The sequence below is a fragment of the Chlorocebus sabaeus genome, chromosome 7 (genome assembly GCF_047675955.1).
Source record: "Chlorocebus sabaeus isolate Y175 chromosome 7, mChlSab1.0.hap1, whole genome shotgun sequence".
NCBI lineage: Eukaryota > Metazoa > Chordata > Mammalia > Primates > Cercopithecidae > Chlorocebus > Chlorocebus sabaeus.
In genome coordinates this window covers 38,527,158-38,547,368 of record NC_132910.1, presented here as the reverse complement: position 1 = coordinate 38,547,368, position 20,211 = coordinate 38,527,158, and the positions used below count along the sequence as shown (strand labels likewise).

General features: G+C 39.3%; 1 protein-coding gene across 4 annotated transcripts in view; it reads right to left on the bottom strand.

Annotated features, from left to right (window-relative positions):
- The window catches only part of AFF1 (ALF transcription elongation factor 1), a 207,818-nt gene that overhangs the window by 55,373 nt on the left and 132,234 nt on the right, over positions 1-20,211 (bottom strand). For 3 of the 4 annotated variants that reach the window (XM_007999174.3, XM_073017473.1, XM_007999176.3), the window contains one exon: positions 2,579-2,623. In XM_007999174.3, the coding sequence (XP_007997365.1) occupies positions 2,579-2,623 (45 nt within the window). The remainder of the gene's footprint in view (positions 1-2,578; positions 2,624-20,211) is intronic. The other variant, XM_007999175.3, reaches the window with a different exon arrangement.

Genomic DNA, 20,211 nt, shown 5'->3' with positions numbered 1-20,211 from the left:
GATAAGAACGGGAACTGGGACACAAAGGAAAGTAGTATCTGGATCAGCGTCAAAAGTGAGAGCTGGAATGGACCCTGGAGATCATCCACTAGCCCAGGGCCTTCATTTTACCAATGAGGAAACCAAAGCCCAGCAGGGACACAGAACTTAACTGAGGTCACAGAAGAGAAGGGGCAGCCTCCAATATGAAAAGGTCTATGACCTGTTCAGTCCTGGACATCCTTCTGTTTGCTTTCCCAAGTTATGATTTCCAAAACATAAATGGGCATGATTTATGCATTAACCACTCACTCTCAAGCATTTCTAGGTAAGGAAGAATTCACTAATATGATGTTGGGTGAGAATGGAAGGAGGATGGATGGATTCACTACATTAAAAATGCTTGTCTGATGCTGTAATATCACCATTCCTAAATAAAGGATGTGACATGTCTTATATTAACACACACCAAAACCTAAGAGAAGCATCTGACATATGCAGAAGACAACAAACCGGCACTGTTGCACATACTTCTGAAATAACGATAGAACAAATAACGCACAATTTCAGAGGAAATGCCAAGGCCATAGTTTATAATTAAGTCCCTTAGTATGTTTATGACTTACCATACCAACAAATTTCAGAAATAGAAAAGGAAAAGGATGACACAAAAATGTAATCAAGGTAACTTATTTAATTTTACATGCTGGTTGACAAAAATCCCTCACTCTTAGCAGTTCAAAGTATGTTTCTCAGCCAGGCACGGTGGCTCACACCTGTAATCCCAACTCTTTGGGGGGCTGAAGCAGGTGGATCACTCGAGGTCAGGCATTGAGACCAGCCTGGCCAACATGGTAAAACACCGTCTCTACTAAAAATACAAAAATTAGCAGGGCGTGTTGGCGCACACCTGTAATCCCAGCTACTTGGGTGGCTGAGGCAGAAGAATTGCTTGACCCCAGGAGGCGGAGGTTGCAGTGGCTGAGATCACGCCCAGCATGGGTGACAGAGAGAGACTCTGTCTCAAAAAAAAAAAAAAAAAAAAGCATGTTTCTCTAGAGGTTGTTTCTCAGAAAACCCTAACTACAAAATAGGACAAAAGACTGTAAAACAAAAACAAGCTGTTTTCCAAACAACTGGTTAGATACTACTAGTGTCAAAAATTTCACAAGTGAGGAAATAATCAATAAACTTAATTACTGGTTTTAGCACCACCATCACTTAATACTTTAAAATGAAAAGTTAAAAAGCTAAAATTGGGCAAACATGTATTTTGAGAAAAAACGAGCAGTAGCAATTCAAATTAAAAGTCACATTTGTTATATACATCTCTCCTACTAATTAAAAAAAGAAGAAAAAAAGTCAGAAACCCTACAGTAAAAGACAAGAATATAATGAAAATTGACCTAGAAGCAAATTAAAAGCCACAGAAGAGGGATAAAAAATACACAAAACCCTCAGTTTTTATAATTACTGTACCTCAGCATTAAAATTAAGCTCTAGGTTTCCTGGAAATTAAAGGCAAAATGGGAAACATTATATACAATTCTTCTCTGATAAAAAGAAAGAACACCAGTTCATGAGGAAAATTAACATTTTTCCCCTGAAATTAAATTCTAGAAGGAATTTGTCATCCTTGTACAAGAAAAACTGAACAAGTGGGTAATGTATTCAATGACGTATTTGTGGAAGCACAAATGTTCGTGGCATAGTTTCAATAAACAAGAGCAAAAAGTAACCCTTCAAGGTAAGTCTAAAGATGACCATTTACTTCCCACTATTTTTCTTTTTATTCCTTTAAAATTTCATGGTCTCACTGAAGAACAGGCCGTACGTATGAGGCCACAGGTATTAGGTATCACATACAGAATGCCAAGAGGTATAAATCAAGCACTGTTTAACCACTGGTGCCTCCCACACCACATCAATACAGGAAGTTTCCTCTCTGGGAAGTGAGCAACTCTCCTGGGCCTTTATGGACAACCAGAAAAACTTATGAGAGATGCCATAAAAATCTGGTCCAAATGCCTTGTAGTTTGTAGACTTCAATTTAATTAATAAAATCTGGTAGAGAATTCAATTACATTCCAAGACTACTTCTGTCACTATTCTGGTTTATTTTTGCCTTTGGAAATGTGAGTGGGGAAGAAATGGTTAAAAGGGGTTTGGGAACAGCAACTGTTATTTATTTGTTTGTTTGTTTATTTATTTATTTTGGAGACATAGTCTCACTCTGTTGCCCAGGCTGGAGTGCAGTGGCACAATCTCAGTTCACTGCAAGCTCCACCTCTCAGGTTCAACTGATTCTCCTGAATCAGCCCCCTGAGTAGCTGGGACTACAGGCATGTGCCACCAATCCCGGCTAATTTTTTGTATTTTTTTTTTTTAGTAGATACAGGGTTTTGCCATGTTGTCCAGGCTGGTCGCAAACTCCTGAGCTCAAGCAATCTGCCTGCCTTGGCCTCCCAAAGTGCTAGGATTACAGGCATGAGTCACCACACCCAGCCAATGGTAACTGTCCTTTAAAGTGAATGTAAATGTTTGTACACCTACCTACTTAAATATTTCTTCCAGTGAGAAAGAGTAACAGTGAACTCACCTTCAGAATCTCTTCAACACAATGGACTTCATTGGAGTAGGTCTGCTGAAAGTGAAAAGCAAAAAATAAAAGGTTAGCAAATAAGAGTCAAGAGTGATGGTACTGGTGGACGATCTTATTAATGCAGCAATACTTATCTCAAGGCTTACCTTCTACTAGCTAAGTATTAAGAACTTTACATTGAAGCCTGGGCAACATGGTGAAACCCCATTTTTACCAAAAGCAATACAAAAATTAGCCATGCATGGTGGTGCACACCTGTGGTCCCAGCTACTCAGGAGGTTGAGGCAGGAGGATCACTTGAGCCAGGGAGGTGAAGGCTGCAGTGAGCCAAGATCATGCCACTATACTCTGGCTGCATATATATATATATATCACAACAACAACTTTACATGTGGGTGAAATAAGACCAGAGAGATTAATCTAACTTAATCTTGTGGGGAAACACAGTAATGATGGAGACAAAGGCAGACTAACTGTTGACCCTCAGGTCAAAAGTTTCTAAAATTTCTTTATTAAAGAAAACTAGTATATTAGTAAACCTAGGGAATAACAGATATACAAAATCAGATTAGAATAGGTGCCGCAGTCAGCTACCTCATAGCAACAGCTAACCAATAAGCCACGCTAAATGAAGACAAAGATGATGATCATCTGAACATGTTAGTAGGTCCAAAGTAAGCAGGCCTAAGTCCAATGAAGGATAGCTCTTCATTATTTTTATATTCTAGCCTGCCAAAATTCATTTCAAAGTTAAAAATATCTCTACTTAAAGTCAGCATTTCACCTTATACATACATGCATACATACATACACACATGCACACAAATTTTCTTTCAGAGAAAGACTGGAAGGGTAGAGGAGATTAATTATTGTCTTAGAGGAAAGATCTATTTCTACCTCTTCCTTCTACGCGGCTAAACAAATAATGATTACTCACCACCAGACAGTGGCCAGGGAGTGACATTTTACAGTCTACATATTTTTAAGAGCAAAGAAAGTGGGCAAGGTTAAATTAAAATCAATACTTTTTCTGAACTAGAGACATGGAACATGGTTTTCAATGGAATAGCAACTTGCTCTGTGTCAATTCATGAGCCAGGCATCGTGGGCACAGTACGGCATGTACTATACTACATACAACTTTCCCATTACTGCCACTGCTATGCATAAAGCTCTGCTCTTTTTGGTCCATTTAATACAATACCTACCATGCAGCTAGAGAACAGATGGCAAGGGATTCTTTCCTGTTCCTGGTTCTAATTTAAGTGTACTTTAATATAGTACTGATTGCTAATTTGCAACCTAGGGTTTATTAATCTACCATTTCCCTCATTCCAATTCGCTCCATGGATGAAGAAAAAGGAAAGAATAGTGCATACAAACATTCACACTGTCCTGTAATGGAATCTAATGGACATGTCAAAATTCACATTTAGGCCGGGCACGGTGGCTCACACTTGTAATCCCAGCACTTTGGGAGGCCGAGGCAGGCAGACTACCTGAGCCCTGGCATCTGAGAGCAGCCTGGGCATCATGGCGAAACCCCATCTCTACCAAAAATACAAAAATTAGCCAGTCTCACATAACCCAATTTCAAAATAGATAAAAATTAAAAAATAAAATTTAAAAGTTAAAAAAAAATTCAGATGCAGTCTGTTTTTAAAACACGTAAATTTCCTGGAAAGAGTCTTAATAAAATGTTGGCAGCTTGTTATTACCAAGGTAGGGCCAAGAAGTCAGGTACAACCAAAGAGAATCAAGGGTGTCCCTTACATCTGGCAGGATCCACTAGACTCATCTCCAGCATTACGCATGCCAACAACCAGGCCTTTTTGTTTTCAAAACCATTAAGAAACACCTACAAACTGGACTAAACATTTGTGCTCTATTTTAGCACAAACGTAAGATACAGAAATGCTGTTTTTACATGAGGGCAAAATGTAATTGTATTCTATTTCAATTTTTTACATGGATCACTAAAAAAAAAATAACAATTAAAAGTTGAAGGTGAAACAATAGAACAAGCACAAGACTACGCTGAGTCTGGAAAAAATATTCCCCTCATCCTACATGTTGCTGGAATGAGACTAAGAATCCAATCAAAATACTTGGCAACCAATAAAAAATAGTGAAGCACATTTTAAAAGAAGGCAAAAAAGATTTGTCCGTTGTTTCCAACACAATGAGTTCAAAAAGCCGCACCCTTCAAGAGACTGAAAGACTTCTTTCTGATCTTCATAATTACTCAAGCAGTCAACACTTTGCCAAGATGTTTCATGTCACCGAAATATTCATTTTTTTTCCCAAGAGTTTTGTTATGTGGGATGAACCAGGACTGAAGAAATTTTGAGAGCTTACTTTAGATTAGCAACATTTACCTTATCCAGATACTAATAGTCACCATTTAACCCATTTAAAATTCTAAATAAGCTCTTAGATTCAAGCATTAGTTGGTTAATTTACTGTTAATCTTCCTGTCAAGTCCATTATGAGTGTGAAGGTGTTTCAAAGGGGGAGAGGGATTTCATTCCAAATATATGAGGGCATATCATATTTAGGGATATCCACAAAGCACTGTTTCCAACGGCAAGTAATTGGAAATTAGCAAATTCCAAACAACAGGAGTCTAGCTAACTGCCTTTACAGTGAGTGCATCCACACAATGGCATGGTATGCAAATTTAATAACATAAACATAGGTGTTTTCATGGAAAGATGTTCAAGATACATACTTTTAACGTTTTCTTTAAAAATCATTTCATATGGCCAGGCGCAGTGGCTCACGCCTGTAATCCCAGCACTGTGGGAGGCCAAGGTCAGTGGATCACGAGGTCAGGAGATCGAGACCACCCTGGCTAACACGGTGAAACCCCATCTCTACTAAAACTACAAAAAATTAGCTGGGCGTGGTGGCAGACGCCTGTAGTCCCAGCTACTTGGGAGGCTGAGGCAGGAGAATGACGTGAACCTGGGAGGAGGAGCTTGCAGTGAGCCGAGATCGCGCCACTGCACTCCAGCCTGGGCGACAGAGCAAGACACTGTCTCAAAAAAAAAATAAAAATAAATAAATTAATAATAATAATAATAATCTCATACTTACAGAAAAACTACAAAAACCAGTAGGAGGATTTCCCACATAGCTTTTACCCAGATTTCCCAAATGTTAGCATTTTTCATTTGCTTTATATTTTTCTCTTCTACCCACCTACATTTTGAACTGTTTAAGTTAGAGAGTTAACATCCCTTTATCCCTACTTTTATGTATACCAAAACACAATATAAACCTGTATTTAAAAGAGAGGCTACTGAAAAGTTTGCATAGTATGAGCTCATTTTATGTTCCATCTAGCTGAGATTCACATCTTCACTCTTCTCTCCATCCAAATTAGAGACACTTAAACTAGAGGACAGATCTTTTGGATTTGTTTACAGGGAAAGAGCTACAAGGACAGGCTGCCTTGTCTCATAGTGCAACTTGGCACCTCCAAGCATGCCACTGGAAGGAAGTTTTCCAAAAGGGGAGGAGTAGTTAAACAAATCATTACATCCTAATCCCCTAATCTCTTTTTTTTTTTTTTAAGAGATGGGGTCTTGCTATGGTGCCCAGGCTGGCCTGGGCTCAAGTCATCCTCCTACCTCAGCCTTCAGAGTGTAGCTGGAACTATAGGTGTGTGACATTGCACCTGGCTTTTAACCCCTTTCCTAAAATTCACTCTCACAACAGGGTCTCCAGTCACTATTGTGAGCTACTCCTACTAAAAGGAGCCAGACTCTCCCTTTAACACCATAGTCAAAGAATAAACAACTGGTCCTGGCCAGCTCTCTCTAAACCACAACTGAGATAAGGCTGAAAACATTCAATGTAAGACTTCCTTAAAGAACACAAAACGATAAAAAGCAACAATAAACATTTCCATGATAGTTGCATGAATCAAGAAAATCTAGTTTGTAAGTCCTTCTCTGGCTAGCTCTTTCCTCAATGGTATAGACACTGCCTTTTCCCACCCTCAATATCTATTCATAGGTTCCTAGAGGACATGAGCTCTCCTCTTCTGCCTATCTGCAGCCACCTCACACATCTGGCCTCCTGTATGTAGACCAACCTCCCAGGAGAGACCACACTTACCTCCTGGGATGTGGTCTTAACACAGGAGCCTTATTTATTTTTTAAAAAAATGATAGCAGCTACTTATTGAATGCATATTGTACTTCATATTGCATTAAAATGTTATTATCACCTCAATTTGATACCATCGATTGTAAGATGCACCATTATTAGCTTGGGAGGTAGGGGGACTACACTAAATGTACCTATCAACTGTAAGATACATCCCTATTACAGAAACTTAAAAATGCCTGAGGGAATTCTCTATAAAGTTCTATTTAATTCTCACACCAACCCTTGTGGTAGGTATTATACCAGTTTTTAAAATGAGGAGACTGAATCCTAGAGAAATTAAGTTGCCTATCCAAGGACACACAAAAGCTCTGAAGCCACTGAGCTGGCTCAGAATACTGTTATACCGGTTTTCCAAAAACCTCAACACTGCTGCAAGAAACAAATATGTTAATATTTTAGAAGGGTGTGTGATTCCAGTGGTCCTACGCATAACCTAAAACATTTTTTAAAGAGCTACATTTTTCCTTTGTTTCTACAAAGAGGCATTTTGGTATTCACATTTAACTGCCTCTTCCTACTACCAGTGCTTCGGACCAGAAAAGGCAGCAGTGCTGGCCGTGGCCTGATTTCTCACTCCTCCTGGAATGACATTGTGTAATTGTAAGGAAATGCACTGATACCAAAATAAAATATGTGAGTGAATGTCTTCTAAGCATGACACAGTTTGTTTTAATAAGCTAAAAAGAGCTGGCTGAAGAAACATGCCACTGAGACTGAGAGGCTCTTGCAATATTGTGTTTTAAGTCTCTCAAGTTTCAACAGAGCAGCATTTTTATAACAATGCTATTCTCAAAAAGGCTTAGTTATCACTAACCAGGAAACACAGAACACAAAGGCAACGTGCTGACGAAGGAAGCCAAAAGATTTTGGATTCTAGATCTGGTTCTGCTGAAGACTGGTGCTGAATCTTGGATAAGATTCATCCTCTTTGAGACTATTTCCTTATTGTGATAAGGTATAGTATTACCAAACCTAACCACTTCTCAGGGTTGGTATGAAGGTCAAATATGAAAACATCACACTTTAAAAACCATCAAAAGGCACTGATATATGGAATAATAGGTGGTGCCAACATTATCAAGGCATTGTTTAATAGTGTGACAACTTAAAAAAAAAAATCCCAATAGGTTATCTATCCAAAGTTTAACTTTTAAGAGAGTAAAATAAATGTCCAAACTATTTTTCTTCAAATGGGTCACCACCTTTTGGATTACTGTTCAGTCTTTACTATCTATTTGCTGCTCATCTACCCCCAACTTGCTAGTTAGGTAACTCACACTTTTCTTGCCCTGATCTGGAGCCCTCTTCTCTCTTCCATCTGTGTCAGTGATAATTCCTCCTGCGGCTTCAGGTTGCAGATGAAAGACATCTTTTGGAAAACATCCCTGATGCTCCCTTACTCCCAAAACTGTCCAGGTTCTCTTGCAGATGCTCCCACAACTATCTGTACTTTCTCTGTTATTGCATCCTCTCTACTCCCTCTAGATTACATGTTCCATGGAAGTTAGGGCCAGAACCCTCACTGAATCACAGGGTGCCAGCCACACAGAGGCAACCCCATAAACATTGGCTGGTATATTTTTAGTCCCAGAACTCAGAATTTGAAACTCAGTTTCTCTTACAGCTTTAGACACTGAAGAAGATGTAGGCTGCCTGAATTATAAAGCAACACCTTAATTAACAAACTAAACTACATGGAACTAAACATACAAGAGACAAAAAGATAATTGTTTTGCATTGTTTTCTCCCTGGAAACATTAAAACTACTGAGAAACTACTTTTCACACACAGATTGGCAAACAGCCACAAGATTAACAATACTCCATCTATGAGACAGACGTGGGGAAACAGGCACTCAAATCCTGTGGTTGGTAGGAGGGTTAAGTGCTACAACCTTTAAAGACATTAATTTGGCAATAGCCAGCAAATTCTAATTTCATAGACATTTATCTAACTTCTAGCACTGTCTCCTACATGTACAAAAAAAATTTGCAAAGTTATTTGCTTCAGCTTAGTTTGCAAATAGCAAGATACTGGAAACAATCTAAATGTCTATCTACAGGTAACTGACTGGCTATGAAAACTATGGTACATGCCACCTATAAAGAAATAAATGCTATGCAACTATGACAAAGAATGAGGATGCTCTTTGTGCACTGATTTGGGGTAATCTCCAAGATATATTGTTAAGAAGAATAAATTTTTAAAAAAAGATGTATTATATGCCAGCATTTCTATAAATGGAAAAGGTATCAATGAGAAGAAAACATGGATATGGAGCTGCTTATTATGCATAAAATACCACTGGGAATAATACACAAGAAAGTCCTTACACCAATTACTTCTAGAAAGAAAGGTTGGGGAATGGAGGCTGGGGGAAGGAGTAGCGGGAATATTTTCAATGTATATCCTTTTTTTAAGCTTTTAAATTCTGACCTATTACCTATTCATTAATGAAAACACAAATATTAGACTGAAATAAATAGGGATCAAAAGCTTCTTCTGAAAGTACAGCTAAATTTTCTATTAGCCTTCCTCTATGTAACTTACCTTACTCCAAACATACAGCTAGGTTAAACTGTCCCCAGCTTACACCTTGGCGCTCTGGGCACACCCCATATAATACAGGCCACATTTAATTTTTGTAAAAAACAAAACAAAACAGATTTCCAGTCAGCCTTCCCTAGTGGACCTCGAGTTGCCACAGGACTTGCTCTGAAGGCCTGGCCCAGTGTTCGCTTGCTAAATTCACACATTTCCCAAACTAGACTAGAAAGTTATTGAAAGAGAAGCATTTTTTTATTCTCACTCTCCTTTTTGTTAATCAGTCATACTTAAATAGTGAGAAGACACATTTGAAACGAACAAAATCTTATAGGGTTGTTTCGAGGAAGAAATAAGATCATGCATGTTAAAACTAGTTCCATACAAATAAATACATGCATTTCTATGAAGACACCATAATCATCATTTCTAAGAGAAAAATTAGAGGTGGAGACCAAAAGGCCGGGTTGAACAAGGTTTGATATAAAATTGTGTTTTACAGATACATAATAAATTACATAAATAGCTAAGCCTGTTCCAAGAACATGCTCATACTGCCCTGGGTGTGTTACTTCAGCTGGAAAACGTATAAAGGAACCAGCAGTGATTCTACTTTCAGAAGCATCATGCCCTATGGGCAACTACCCATCTATCTGTACACCCAGAATTTTAGGATAAACATTTTTTAAATCCCTGGACAGATATATGAGCAAAGTTACAGTCTGAATTAAAACAAGGAAAACAACAACAAAAAACAGCCACGCTAAAGATTAATATGGAAGGAGGGGTGATGGATTACAAAACAAGGAATACGGTGCTCTGAAAAGCTTTCCTAAAAATAAAGTGATATTACATTAAGTTGCAAAACCAACTTTAACTGTTAAATCCTCCCTTAAGAATTATTAGCTACCCTTCATCTCATCCCAGATATCTTTAAATAATGGAAAGGGTTTGGATAGTTCCTTAAAAGTGATAAGCTCTAACATGTAGCAAAAAATTACTCTCATGTTCCCTGAATGACTCTTTTTAATGTCAAATTGCCTGCCACATGTGAAGGCTAACACAAATTAGGCTAACTGCAGAATCTCCCTAACTGCAGAATCTCTATAGTTCTCTAAACAGATTTTTCAGGGAGAGGAGAAATGAGATGGATAAAAAAGATAATCTAAAAATAATGAGGAATCTCTAGGTCACCTACAGTTATCTCCCAACAAAAATTTATCATGAAACGAACAAGGAATTCTACTCCTATTGGGGGAACCTAGAAAAAGGGGTAGTGTGTCACTGGATGTCACAACCACTGGCTGACCCTTTCTGGAAGTCTTCCCTCCCTTGACTCTCCAACCACATTCAACTCTCGATTGTAACCCTTAGTGTTCTAATCTTTATCCTCTAGACTGGCTTCCCACAGGCAGGAACTAGGGTTAATATTAATCTCTGCATCCCTCACAAGGCCTTAGCATAATTCTAGACTCATACTGATATACAATTAATATTTACAAAATGAATACTCGATTTTGCCATCTCATGACATCTCAAACAAAATTCAGATCCATAAGATAACCAAAAAGTAATTACAGAGTTGTTTTTTCATGAATTTTCAATCTCTTTCCTGGGAAGCAATATACGTTAGCTTATATCGGTATGATAACTCCAGACAACTTCACAAAACAGTGATATTTTTAAGATGCAGAAGTCTTCAAATTTTAAAAAAGTATTATCTTGTGACTACAATCCATCAACCACTACTACACCTCATCAAATGTCTTCACCTATAGGAATAATTGCCTAAATGCAGTTTGGGGACATATATTTCTCAGAATGCAAAGTTTCAGATATGACAGTAACATCAGAACGTGAGGTTGGGGAGGGTAGGTATATCAGGCAGCATGTTTGGGTGGGGTGAAGAAAGGATGTAGGCTTCCTTGAGATAGAAGATGAAGAAATAATACTCCAAGATAAACACTGGAAGATCATGTTAGAGATGTGCTAGCACCTCAGTTTATTTAATAAATGAGAGCCTATATATCCTATAGATAGGAGATATAATATATAGATATAATATATAAATATATATCCTATAGATAGGAGAGATATATCCTATAGATATATATATTGAATACATGTGTATATGTGTGTACATATATGTGAATATATGTATACATATTTATATATTTGGTTTTTAAAAATTTACCTTTAGGTAAATTGCTCTTTCATAAGCCAACAATATTGCCCTCTTATCTTTCATCAACTAAAGCAAAAACAAACTAAAAAAAAAATAGCCACTAAATCCTAAAACATCACTGAAACTTATAAAATCCAATGGGAAGAAGTATTTTAAAATAGCAGTTCTTTAAAGATCAATATGAATAATTAGAAAATTTGTTTCTTTCCAGTTGGTCATTTTGATTATACCAGTGAGGTAATTTGCATAATTGGTGTCATAAAGATATTTTTCTAAAGCATATAAAATTTGTAAAGGCTCAATCTGTATTAAATGAGCTACTTAAAACATTCTGGAAATTTTGTTTTGATCTCTACAAAGAGGGCATCTTTTAATTATGAAACCAAGGATTCCAATTCTTAAGACACGGTTTAAATAAAAACGAAAACAAGGAGTAGTTGTTGTCCACATGTATAATTGTAAACACTCACTTGATAAGAATATGCAAATAATATGAGAAAAGTAGTAATAATGCTGGATTCACTCATTTTGTTACCATTATATATCCTGAGATCACATACAATATAATTTTTAATATGTTTGCAAGGCTTCTGTACAGTCACATGAAACAGTACATATAAAAAATACAATTTAGTGTTGATGTTTTATATGCAGAAATGTTTTCAATACATATTATGACAATATGTCAAGTAACAGTGCAAAAGTTAAAAGAAGTAGGGTGTGCTGGGATAGGTTTAAACTCACTCAACAAAGTACCTGAATGAAAAACAAATGTAAAAAACTTATCACTGTTTGACAGTAAATGTCTAATCTCAGTAATTCACCAATTTCCTAACTATTGACTATGAACCATTACCATTCACCATGTAATAAGGGGAATCAGAATCCCCAACGGTCTAAGACTTTAAAACACTGTGTCTTTGATGAAAGATCACATGAGGCCCCATGAAGCCCACTGTGGGCACAGCAGCCATGAATGATTAAGAAAGAATGGCTAAAAGGCACTGCTTTTTTTTGGGGGGGGGGTGGGGCGGAAGGCATCACAAACAAGAAGTCTAGACACTGGTTCTGTTCCAGCAATAATCAACTGACAAATCTTTTCAAATGGCCTAAACTGTATGATCTATTTCCCATTCTACAACCAATTCTGCTCACAAAAACCTCAGAGTATTTTTTGGAAGAATTTATATTTTTTTCAGTGGGACTATCAATTTGTAAAGCATGAGTAAGTAGTAGCCTTTCAGTTAAAACCTATCGCTGCAGGGAGGGTGTGAAACTGCAGTGTGGTGGTGTTCTGTCACATGCTTCCTGCCCTGCACCCACCCCGTCCATTCCTACACACACATGCACACATGCACGCACACACACGAGCACTCTGTCTCTCAAATCGTATTAACGGATGGTTCTGAGTCAAAACACTACTAAATTACTTTGTCAACCATGACAGGATTTACAGATACATAAACCTGTATTTCTGCTCTCTGTCAAATGTAAGTGCAAACAATGTTCAGGAAGCATGTCTAATTCTATGTTGCACAGAGTGCCTGCCTGAACATTTATTTTTTCACAGCTGAGCAAAAGCTAAGATTATAGAAACACCAGAAAAAAGGAAGAAGAAAAAAACAACTTTGTATCAGTTTCTGGATGAGGCTGAAAGAAACTGCAGTCATATGAGTCAGATAAATCATTTAATCCGCGCTTTGTCTCAAAGGACATAAAGATTTTATCCTGGGCTTATTCCAGCAGTAATCTCAACAGCCTCTTCTGGAGTAGGTGTTGGTTTTCTGTCTCCTTGCATCGATTATTTAAAACAAACAAAACACAACACAACACAACACAAAAAAACGGGGGGAAAAAGGAAAGAAAATTACTGAAGTGGTAGGCTAGAGGCATATATACTCTGAGGAAACAATCTGAGCCCCAACACCCTGGGGATTACTGACACTACAACAAACACAACAAAGAGAAGGCAAATAAAGATGACCTTGTCCTTGACATCTTAATTCTGAACAAGTAAATCCCCCGCCCCCTTTTTGGGGGGGCTTTAATGCTGGGTAACAAGCAATCAGGTTAATTACTAGGGTCTAGAAAAAGGGCTCCAAGATCTTCCTGGGAATGCACAATTCACTTAATATCAGAACATTATGAACAGTTATACATCATTTATTTAAGCCTAAATTTAAATACCTAAATTTAGTACCTAAAGTACCTATATTTAAGGAACTATTTTACTTTTCTACAACCTATCAATAAACACATTTGGTCTTTTTTTTTTTTTTTTTTTTAAAGGCTTACTAATCCCACTGAATCTTAGATAGACTTAACATTATCTTTTCCTGCGTTATCTCTGTATTTAAATTTGGTCTAAAACTGTAGACAAACTACATCAGACTTTCAGCAAGACTCATCTGATACACTGATTTACTGATCTGGTGAAAGCAAAAATATATTTAATACAAAAGTTTGAAAACAAGACTTCATCATTCGACAAATGCCAGTATGTCTTTTTTTTTTTTTTTTGAGACGGAGTCTTGCTCTGTCGCCCAGGCTGGAGTGCAGTGGCGCAATCTCGGCTCACTGCAAGCTCCGCCTCCCGGGTTCACGCCATTCTCCTGCCTCAGCCTCCCGAGGAGCTGGGACTACAGGCGCCCGCCACTGCGCCCGGCTAATTTTTTCTATTTTTAGAACAGACGAGGTTTCACCATAGTCTCGATCTCCTGACCTTGTGATCCGCCCGCCTCGGCCTCCCAAAGTGCTGGGATTACAGGCGTGAGCCACCGCGCCCGGCATGCCAGTATTTCTTTTTAAATAAACACAAGAGGCTGGGCACACCGGCTCACACCTGTAATCCCAGAACTTTGGAAGGCCGAGGGCAGGCAGATCACTTGAGGTCAGTAGTTTGTGACCAGCCTGGCCAACATGGTGAAACCCCATCTCTACTAAAAATACAAAAAAAATTGGCCAGGCGTGGTGGTGCAGCCTGTAATCCCAGCTACTGGGGAGGGTGAAGCAGCAGAATCGCTGAATCTAGGAGGCGGAGGTTGCAGTGAGCTGAGATCGTGCCACTGCACTCTAGCCTGAGCGACAGAGCAAAACTCCATCTCAAAAAAATAAAAATAAAAATAAATAATAAATAAATAAGTACAAGGGGCAGAATAGATATATAAAAGTTACTCTTGAATTTATTTTAAATAGGTATTTAATAAGTGCCAAGGAGAAAATCGTTTAAAAAATAAATTTACTCTTAACGCCCTCTGAATTTAAAATCTTTTTTTTTTTTCGAGACGGAGTCTCACTCTGTCACCCAGGGTGGAGCGCAGTGGTGTGATCTGGGCTCACTGCAAGCTCCGCCTCCCAGATTCACGCCATTCTCCTGCCTCAGCCTCCCGAGCAGCTGGGACTACAGGCACCCGCCACCAAGCCTGGCTAATTTTTTGTATTTTTAGTAGAGATGGGGTTTCACCATGTTAGCCAGGATGGTCTCGATCTCCCAACCTCGTGATCTGCCCGCCTCGGCCTCCCAAAGTGCTGAGATTACAGGCATGAGCCACCATGCCGGCTCTGAATTTAAAACCTTTTAAGCATTCACATTATTTTCTCTCCATCTCCAATTTATTTCTCTCATTGTCTGCCTGACTTCATACACCGACACACACAACCAAGAAGTTTAAAAGGTTCCCTTTGGACTTTAATCCAGAGCTCTTGACCTAAACTTCAATCTTTTTCAGTGTTTTGAGGCACAATATAACTTAACCACATCATAACCCCCAATATTCTTGTGTTCACTATCTTTCCTGTTTCTTCTCTTTCCCTCCATACTTTTCTATATAGAATACAGAACCTAAGTGACAGAGAAGAGATCACATGGAAAATAGGCAACTGTTCTAATAGTAACAAAAAAAGCAACTGCCTTTGGAAATTGCCTTTAGAAAATGGGAGGGTCACACCAGCACAAGTAAATGGTATCTAGGTTGTACATAAACCCAACTGTGGCCCTCCTACTTCACCAACCTGGCACACAGCCCATGGGAGAATGATCCTGGAGCTACCACACTGCTTTCCTGGCATCATAATCATGGTGACAGCTTGGGGTGGGGAAGGAAGTGTATTATTAAAAAAAAAATTTAAAGGTCTTTCAACTTGAATTTCTTTAACTGGCATACAGCAATATCCTCCATAAAAATGAGCAGTGTTATTTGTACAGCCACAGCAGCGCTGTTTACCAGGCTGCGCTGGCATGAACACCACAGTAAATGAGCCTGAAAGGACTGAAGACAGGCCCCTGAGCAGATCAGTTTTATCTGTTTTATTAATCTCTTCTAGGTAAATCTTTAAAAGCCATCTCAATGTCCAGCAGTTGTTTCCTTAATAATTTACCAAAAGCTTCTTGTGGAATAAAATACACCAGTTTTTTCCTACACTTATCTAGAACCCTGTATTTAAAAAAAGAAAAAAAGATTGGTGGGGAACTTAAAAGTCACTGGAAAACTACTGCCTCCTAAGTCTGGTGGTGACAGGTCCTCCAACTCATTTTATAACAGAGTTCTTACTAAAAACAGACAAAAAGGTGTAACTAGCCTATATTCAAATCAATCAAAGAAAACATTATACTAATAATTTGGGGGTTCTTCTTCCTTTCTCACTGCTTTTTGGCCAGTTTCTCAGTTGTCTTGGAGTTGACTTAAGCGGACTCACTACAGCTAACCTTAAACAATTCCTGTCTACTGAGGGGAAAAAATGGAAACACTATCACCCTCTCCTATTAGCTCTTCATCACAGAAATTTACACCCCGTACAGATACAGACAGATCACAAACTATGCTGAATAAATGAGAATGATAAAGCTAGAAGTACACTGAAATTTCTCTAGTATACCTGCCTGTATTGAAGAAAAATTATTTTGAAATTTTCCTAGACTGGTGAAAATTAATACAGTTTATATGTTAAAACTTGGGTAGGAGCACCCACTATTTTTTAAATTTGACTTAAATTCTAAGTTTCTTATGAGAAACAACAAATAAAATCTTGGATGGAGTGTGCATGCACATGCATAAATGCACACACACACACAAACATCATATTTAGGCCTAGAAGCTGCCAATATGTTCAGTTTTTAGCTTTACTTAAGGGAGATTTTTAAAAGCCATAAACATTTGCTAAACGATGCAGAAATTCAAGTCCAGAGTTTGAAAGATGAAGAAAAGGCAGGGCATGGTGGCTCACGCCTGTAATCCCAGCACTTTGGGAGGCCAAAGCAGGTGGACCACAAGGTCAGGAGTTCGAGACCAGCCTGGCCAACAAGGTGAAACAGACTCTCTACTAAAAATACAAAACTTAGGGCCGGGGCCAGTGGCTCATGCCTGTAATCCCAGCACTTTGGGAGGCCGAGGCGAGTGGATCACAAGGTCAGGAGATTGAGACTAGCCTGGCCAACATGGTGAAACCCCGTTTCTACTAAAAATACAAAAATTAGCTGGGTGTGGTGCCTCGTGCCTGTAATCCCAGCTACTCCAGAGACTGAGGCAGGAGAATCACTTGAACCCGGGAGGCAGGGGTTGGAATGAGCCGAGATCCTGCCACTACATTCCAGCCTGGTGACAGAGCGAGATAGCATCTCAAAACAAACAAAAAACAAAAAAGTAGCCAGGCGTGGTGGCACATGCTGTAATCCCAGCTACTCTGGAGACTGAGGCAGCAGAACTGCTTGAACAGGGTTGGAGGAGGCTGCAGTGAGCTGAGATCCCACACTGTACTCCAGCCTGGGCGACAGAGCGAGACTCTGTCTCAAAAAAAAAAAAAAAAAAAAAAAAAAAAAAAAAAAAAAAAATCCTGAGTGATAAGGAATAGCTTATTTAATGTTTACGTTATGAGTTTCTCTCAAATACATTGCCAAGAATATGCTGTGATTTTCTCTAGATACAAAACTCCAATGTTATACTTTCTCTACTGTCACTCTCATCATTCTTTCAATAGAAAGAAAGAAAGAGGGGGAAAGGAGAAGAGAGAAAAGGAAGGGAGGAAGCAGGGAGAAAGGGAAGAGGGGAAGGAGGAGATGATAGCAGAGGGAGAGAGGAAAAAGAGGGAAGGAGAGGGAAAGAGGAGAGAAAAAGGAGGAGAGAGGAAAGAAAAGACGGAGAGAAAGAGGAAAGAGAAAGCAAGGAAGAGAGAAGAGAGAGAGGAGAGGGAGGGAGGAAGAGGAGAGTGAAAGAGAGGGAGAAGGGGAGAGGGAAAGAGAGGGAGAAGGGGAGAGGGAAAGAGAGGGAGAAGAGGAGAGGGAAAGAGAAGGAGAAGGGGAGAGGGAAAGAGGGAGAAGGTGAGAGGGAAAGAGGGAGAAGGGGAGAGGGAAAGAGAGGGAGAAGGGGAGAGGGAAAGAGAGGGAGAAGGGGAGAGGGAGAAGGGGAGAGGGAAACAGAGGGAGAAGGGGAGAGGGAAACAGAGGGAGAAGGGGAGAGGGAAACAGAGGGAGAAGGGGAGAGGGAAACAGAGGGAGAAGGGGAGAGGGAAACAGAGGGAGAAGGGGAGAGGGAAACAGAGGGAGAAGGGGAGAAGGAAAGAGAGGGAGAAAGGGAGAGGGAAAAAGAGGGAGAAGGGGAGAGGGAAAGAGAGGGAGGGAGACAGAAGAGGAGAGGAGATGAGGACAGAAGGAACGGGAGGGAGAGAATCCATAATCTAAACTAACAACCATGCAAATCTCAAGAGGTATTCCAAGTCTCTAGTGGTAGCCAAAAAAAAAAAAAAAAAAAAAGAGGCCACACCACACCACCTGTCTATTACCTATCAAGTTTATACAAAGGGAGGGGAGCGGCCATGGGAGGGGCCGAATACCTGTGGCTGTAAAGCTTATTTACCTTGTTTATAAGGTCATGCACCAAACCACAGAGGTCATTTAGATCCTTCTCTTCTTCCATGTTAGCCCCTACCACAGGGGGCAAAAGAAAAGGAGAGAAAGGAGAAGAGAGACAAGATACATCCACTTTCTCTTGTGGCCTCACCTCTCACTTATTTCCCTACCCTCCGTCCTCCCCACCTGAATCTCCAGCTGCTGCATACTTACTGTGGGGCAGCTGCACACTGGGGCACTCACCTCCGTGAACATGTCTTACTGCCTTCCCACATGGCAAAAAAGCTTTCCTGTTTTCATACATCCCCTTGCCAGCACTAATCAGTGCCACCAGGTCACTGTCTCGTGTGCTGGTGGCTGCAATGGCGGCCCTTACAGGAAAGAACTTTGAATCTCTTCCCTTGTACTGAGCCATAAGAAGCAGTGAGTGCTCCCAGGCATAACTCCCCTGGCTCTGCTCCTAAAAATGCTCTCTCAAGTACACCGTTGCTTAGCAATATTTGCCTTCCCCCTGTACATTTGAAATTGGCAACATCTGTCCCTTTGGCAGTTTTGATTCGTGCAAAGCACCATGTGCATAGTTTAAAAACATACAGCTTTATGAAATGGGCAATGCCTCCATACCTCCCATTTCCCTGCAAAATCAGGATGTGAAGACACAAAAATAGTATAACCTTTGCTTTCAAGGCTGATAGAAAAATCTATGGGATTTAAAGTAGATGATAGCACACAAGCAAAATAGTTAAGCCACCAGTGGGAGTTCCTATTAAACCCTGCCTAATAGGCAGTGTCTGAAAAATCTCATCTAGTTAACAATTTTCTTTAGAATTAATTCTATCACAAGGCATTATGTGTAAATGCATATCATCAGTAGATAAGATATAAAGGCAATTTATTCATGGAGTTGGGGGGGGCAATTTTCATGCTTATATTATAGCCCAATCTCAGGAACAAAAATCAAAAATACAATACACACGTGCACACACCCCCACCCCCACTCCACTGGCAATGGAATTTTTAAACTCTAGAGGGAAAAATTCAGTAACTCCAGTATTATGGATTTCAAAACAAATGATCCTAAGTTTCCTAAGTTTCTTTTTGCTATTTATCCCACAACACAGTCACTTTAGTATTTTACTGAGGTTACTTGTTAATATTAAAGTAGCTCCCAACATGTAATTTTACATATAAGAAAAAACTGTATAAGAAATAAAACTTTTATGAGTAGTATTCTAGTTCTACATGTAACTTTACTTTTTATCTAGTACATTGATAGAGAAATAACAATCCGAGTAATAAAAAGCATAAAAGTCTACAAGCATTGAACCATGCTCTGTGCATTCAAACTGTGGCATGTAGACATTTTTGCTCCTTTAAACAAATCGGGCTACAATTTTCTTTTTAGCTTAAGCTAAACCAATTCTGACATATTAGAAACACATGTTTCCAAAGAAATTCTACAGGAACTGAGTTCCAACTACAAAGGGTGAGCTGACCTTTTTGCTCTCAAGTCTCCACCTGAAAGCTTACAGCAGCAGCAAAGACTGGGTAATACTTATTGCCACTAAAAACACATCCAGCAGGCCCCTGACTCTGTGCATTTAGCAATGCCCCTGAAATTCCAGAACATGCATGAATTTGTAATCTTGGTTAGCCACAAATGTGAATCCAACACTCTAGAATCCACTTCTTACTGTAGTACATCACTCACCACTTAAGGGATACATACAGTAATTCTTGTGAAGTTACACTTTATTGCAGTTTATGGGAGCAACTTCAGCAGACTTTGCAAACGGGAATTCTCAAAAATCTCAGGAGATGTTTGTCGAAGTTATCCATGGTGGTTCTGGCTGTGCAGGGTAGGTGCTTACGAGCAAGATT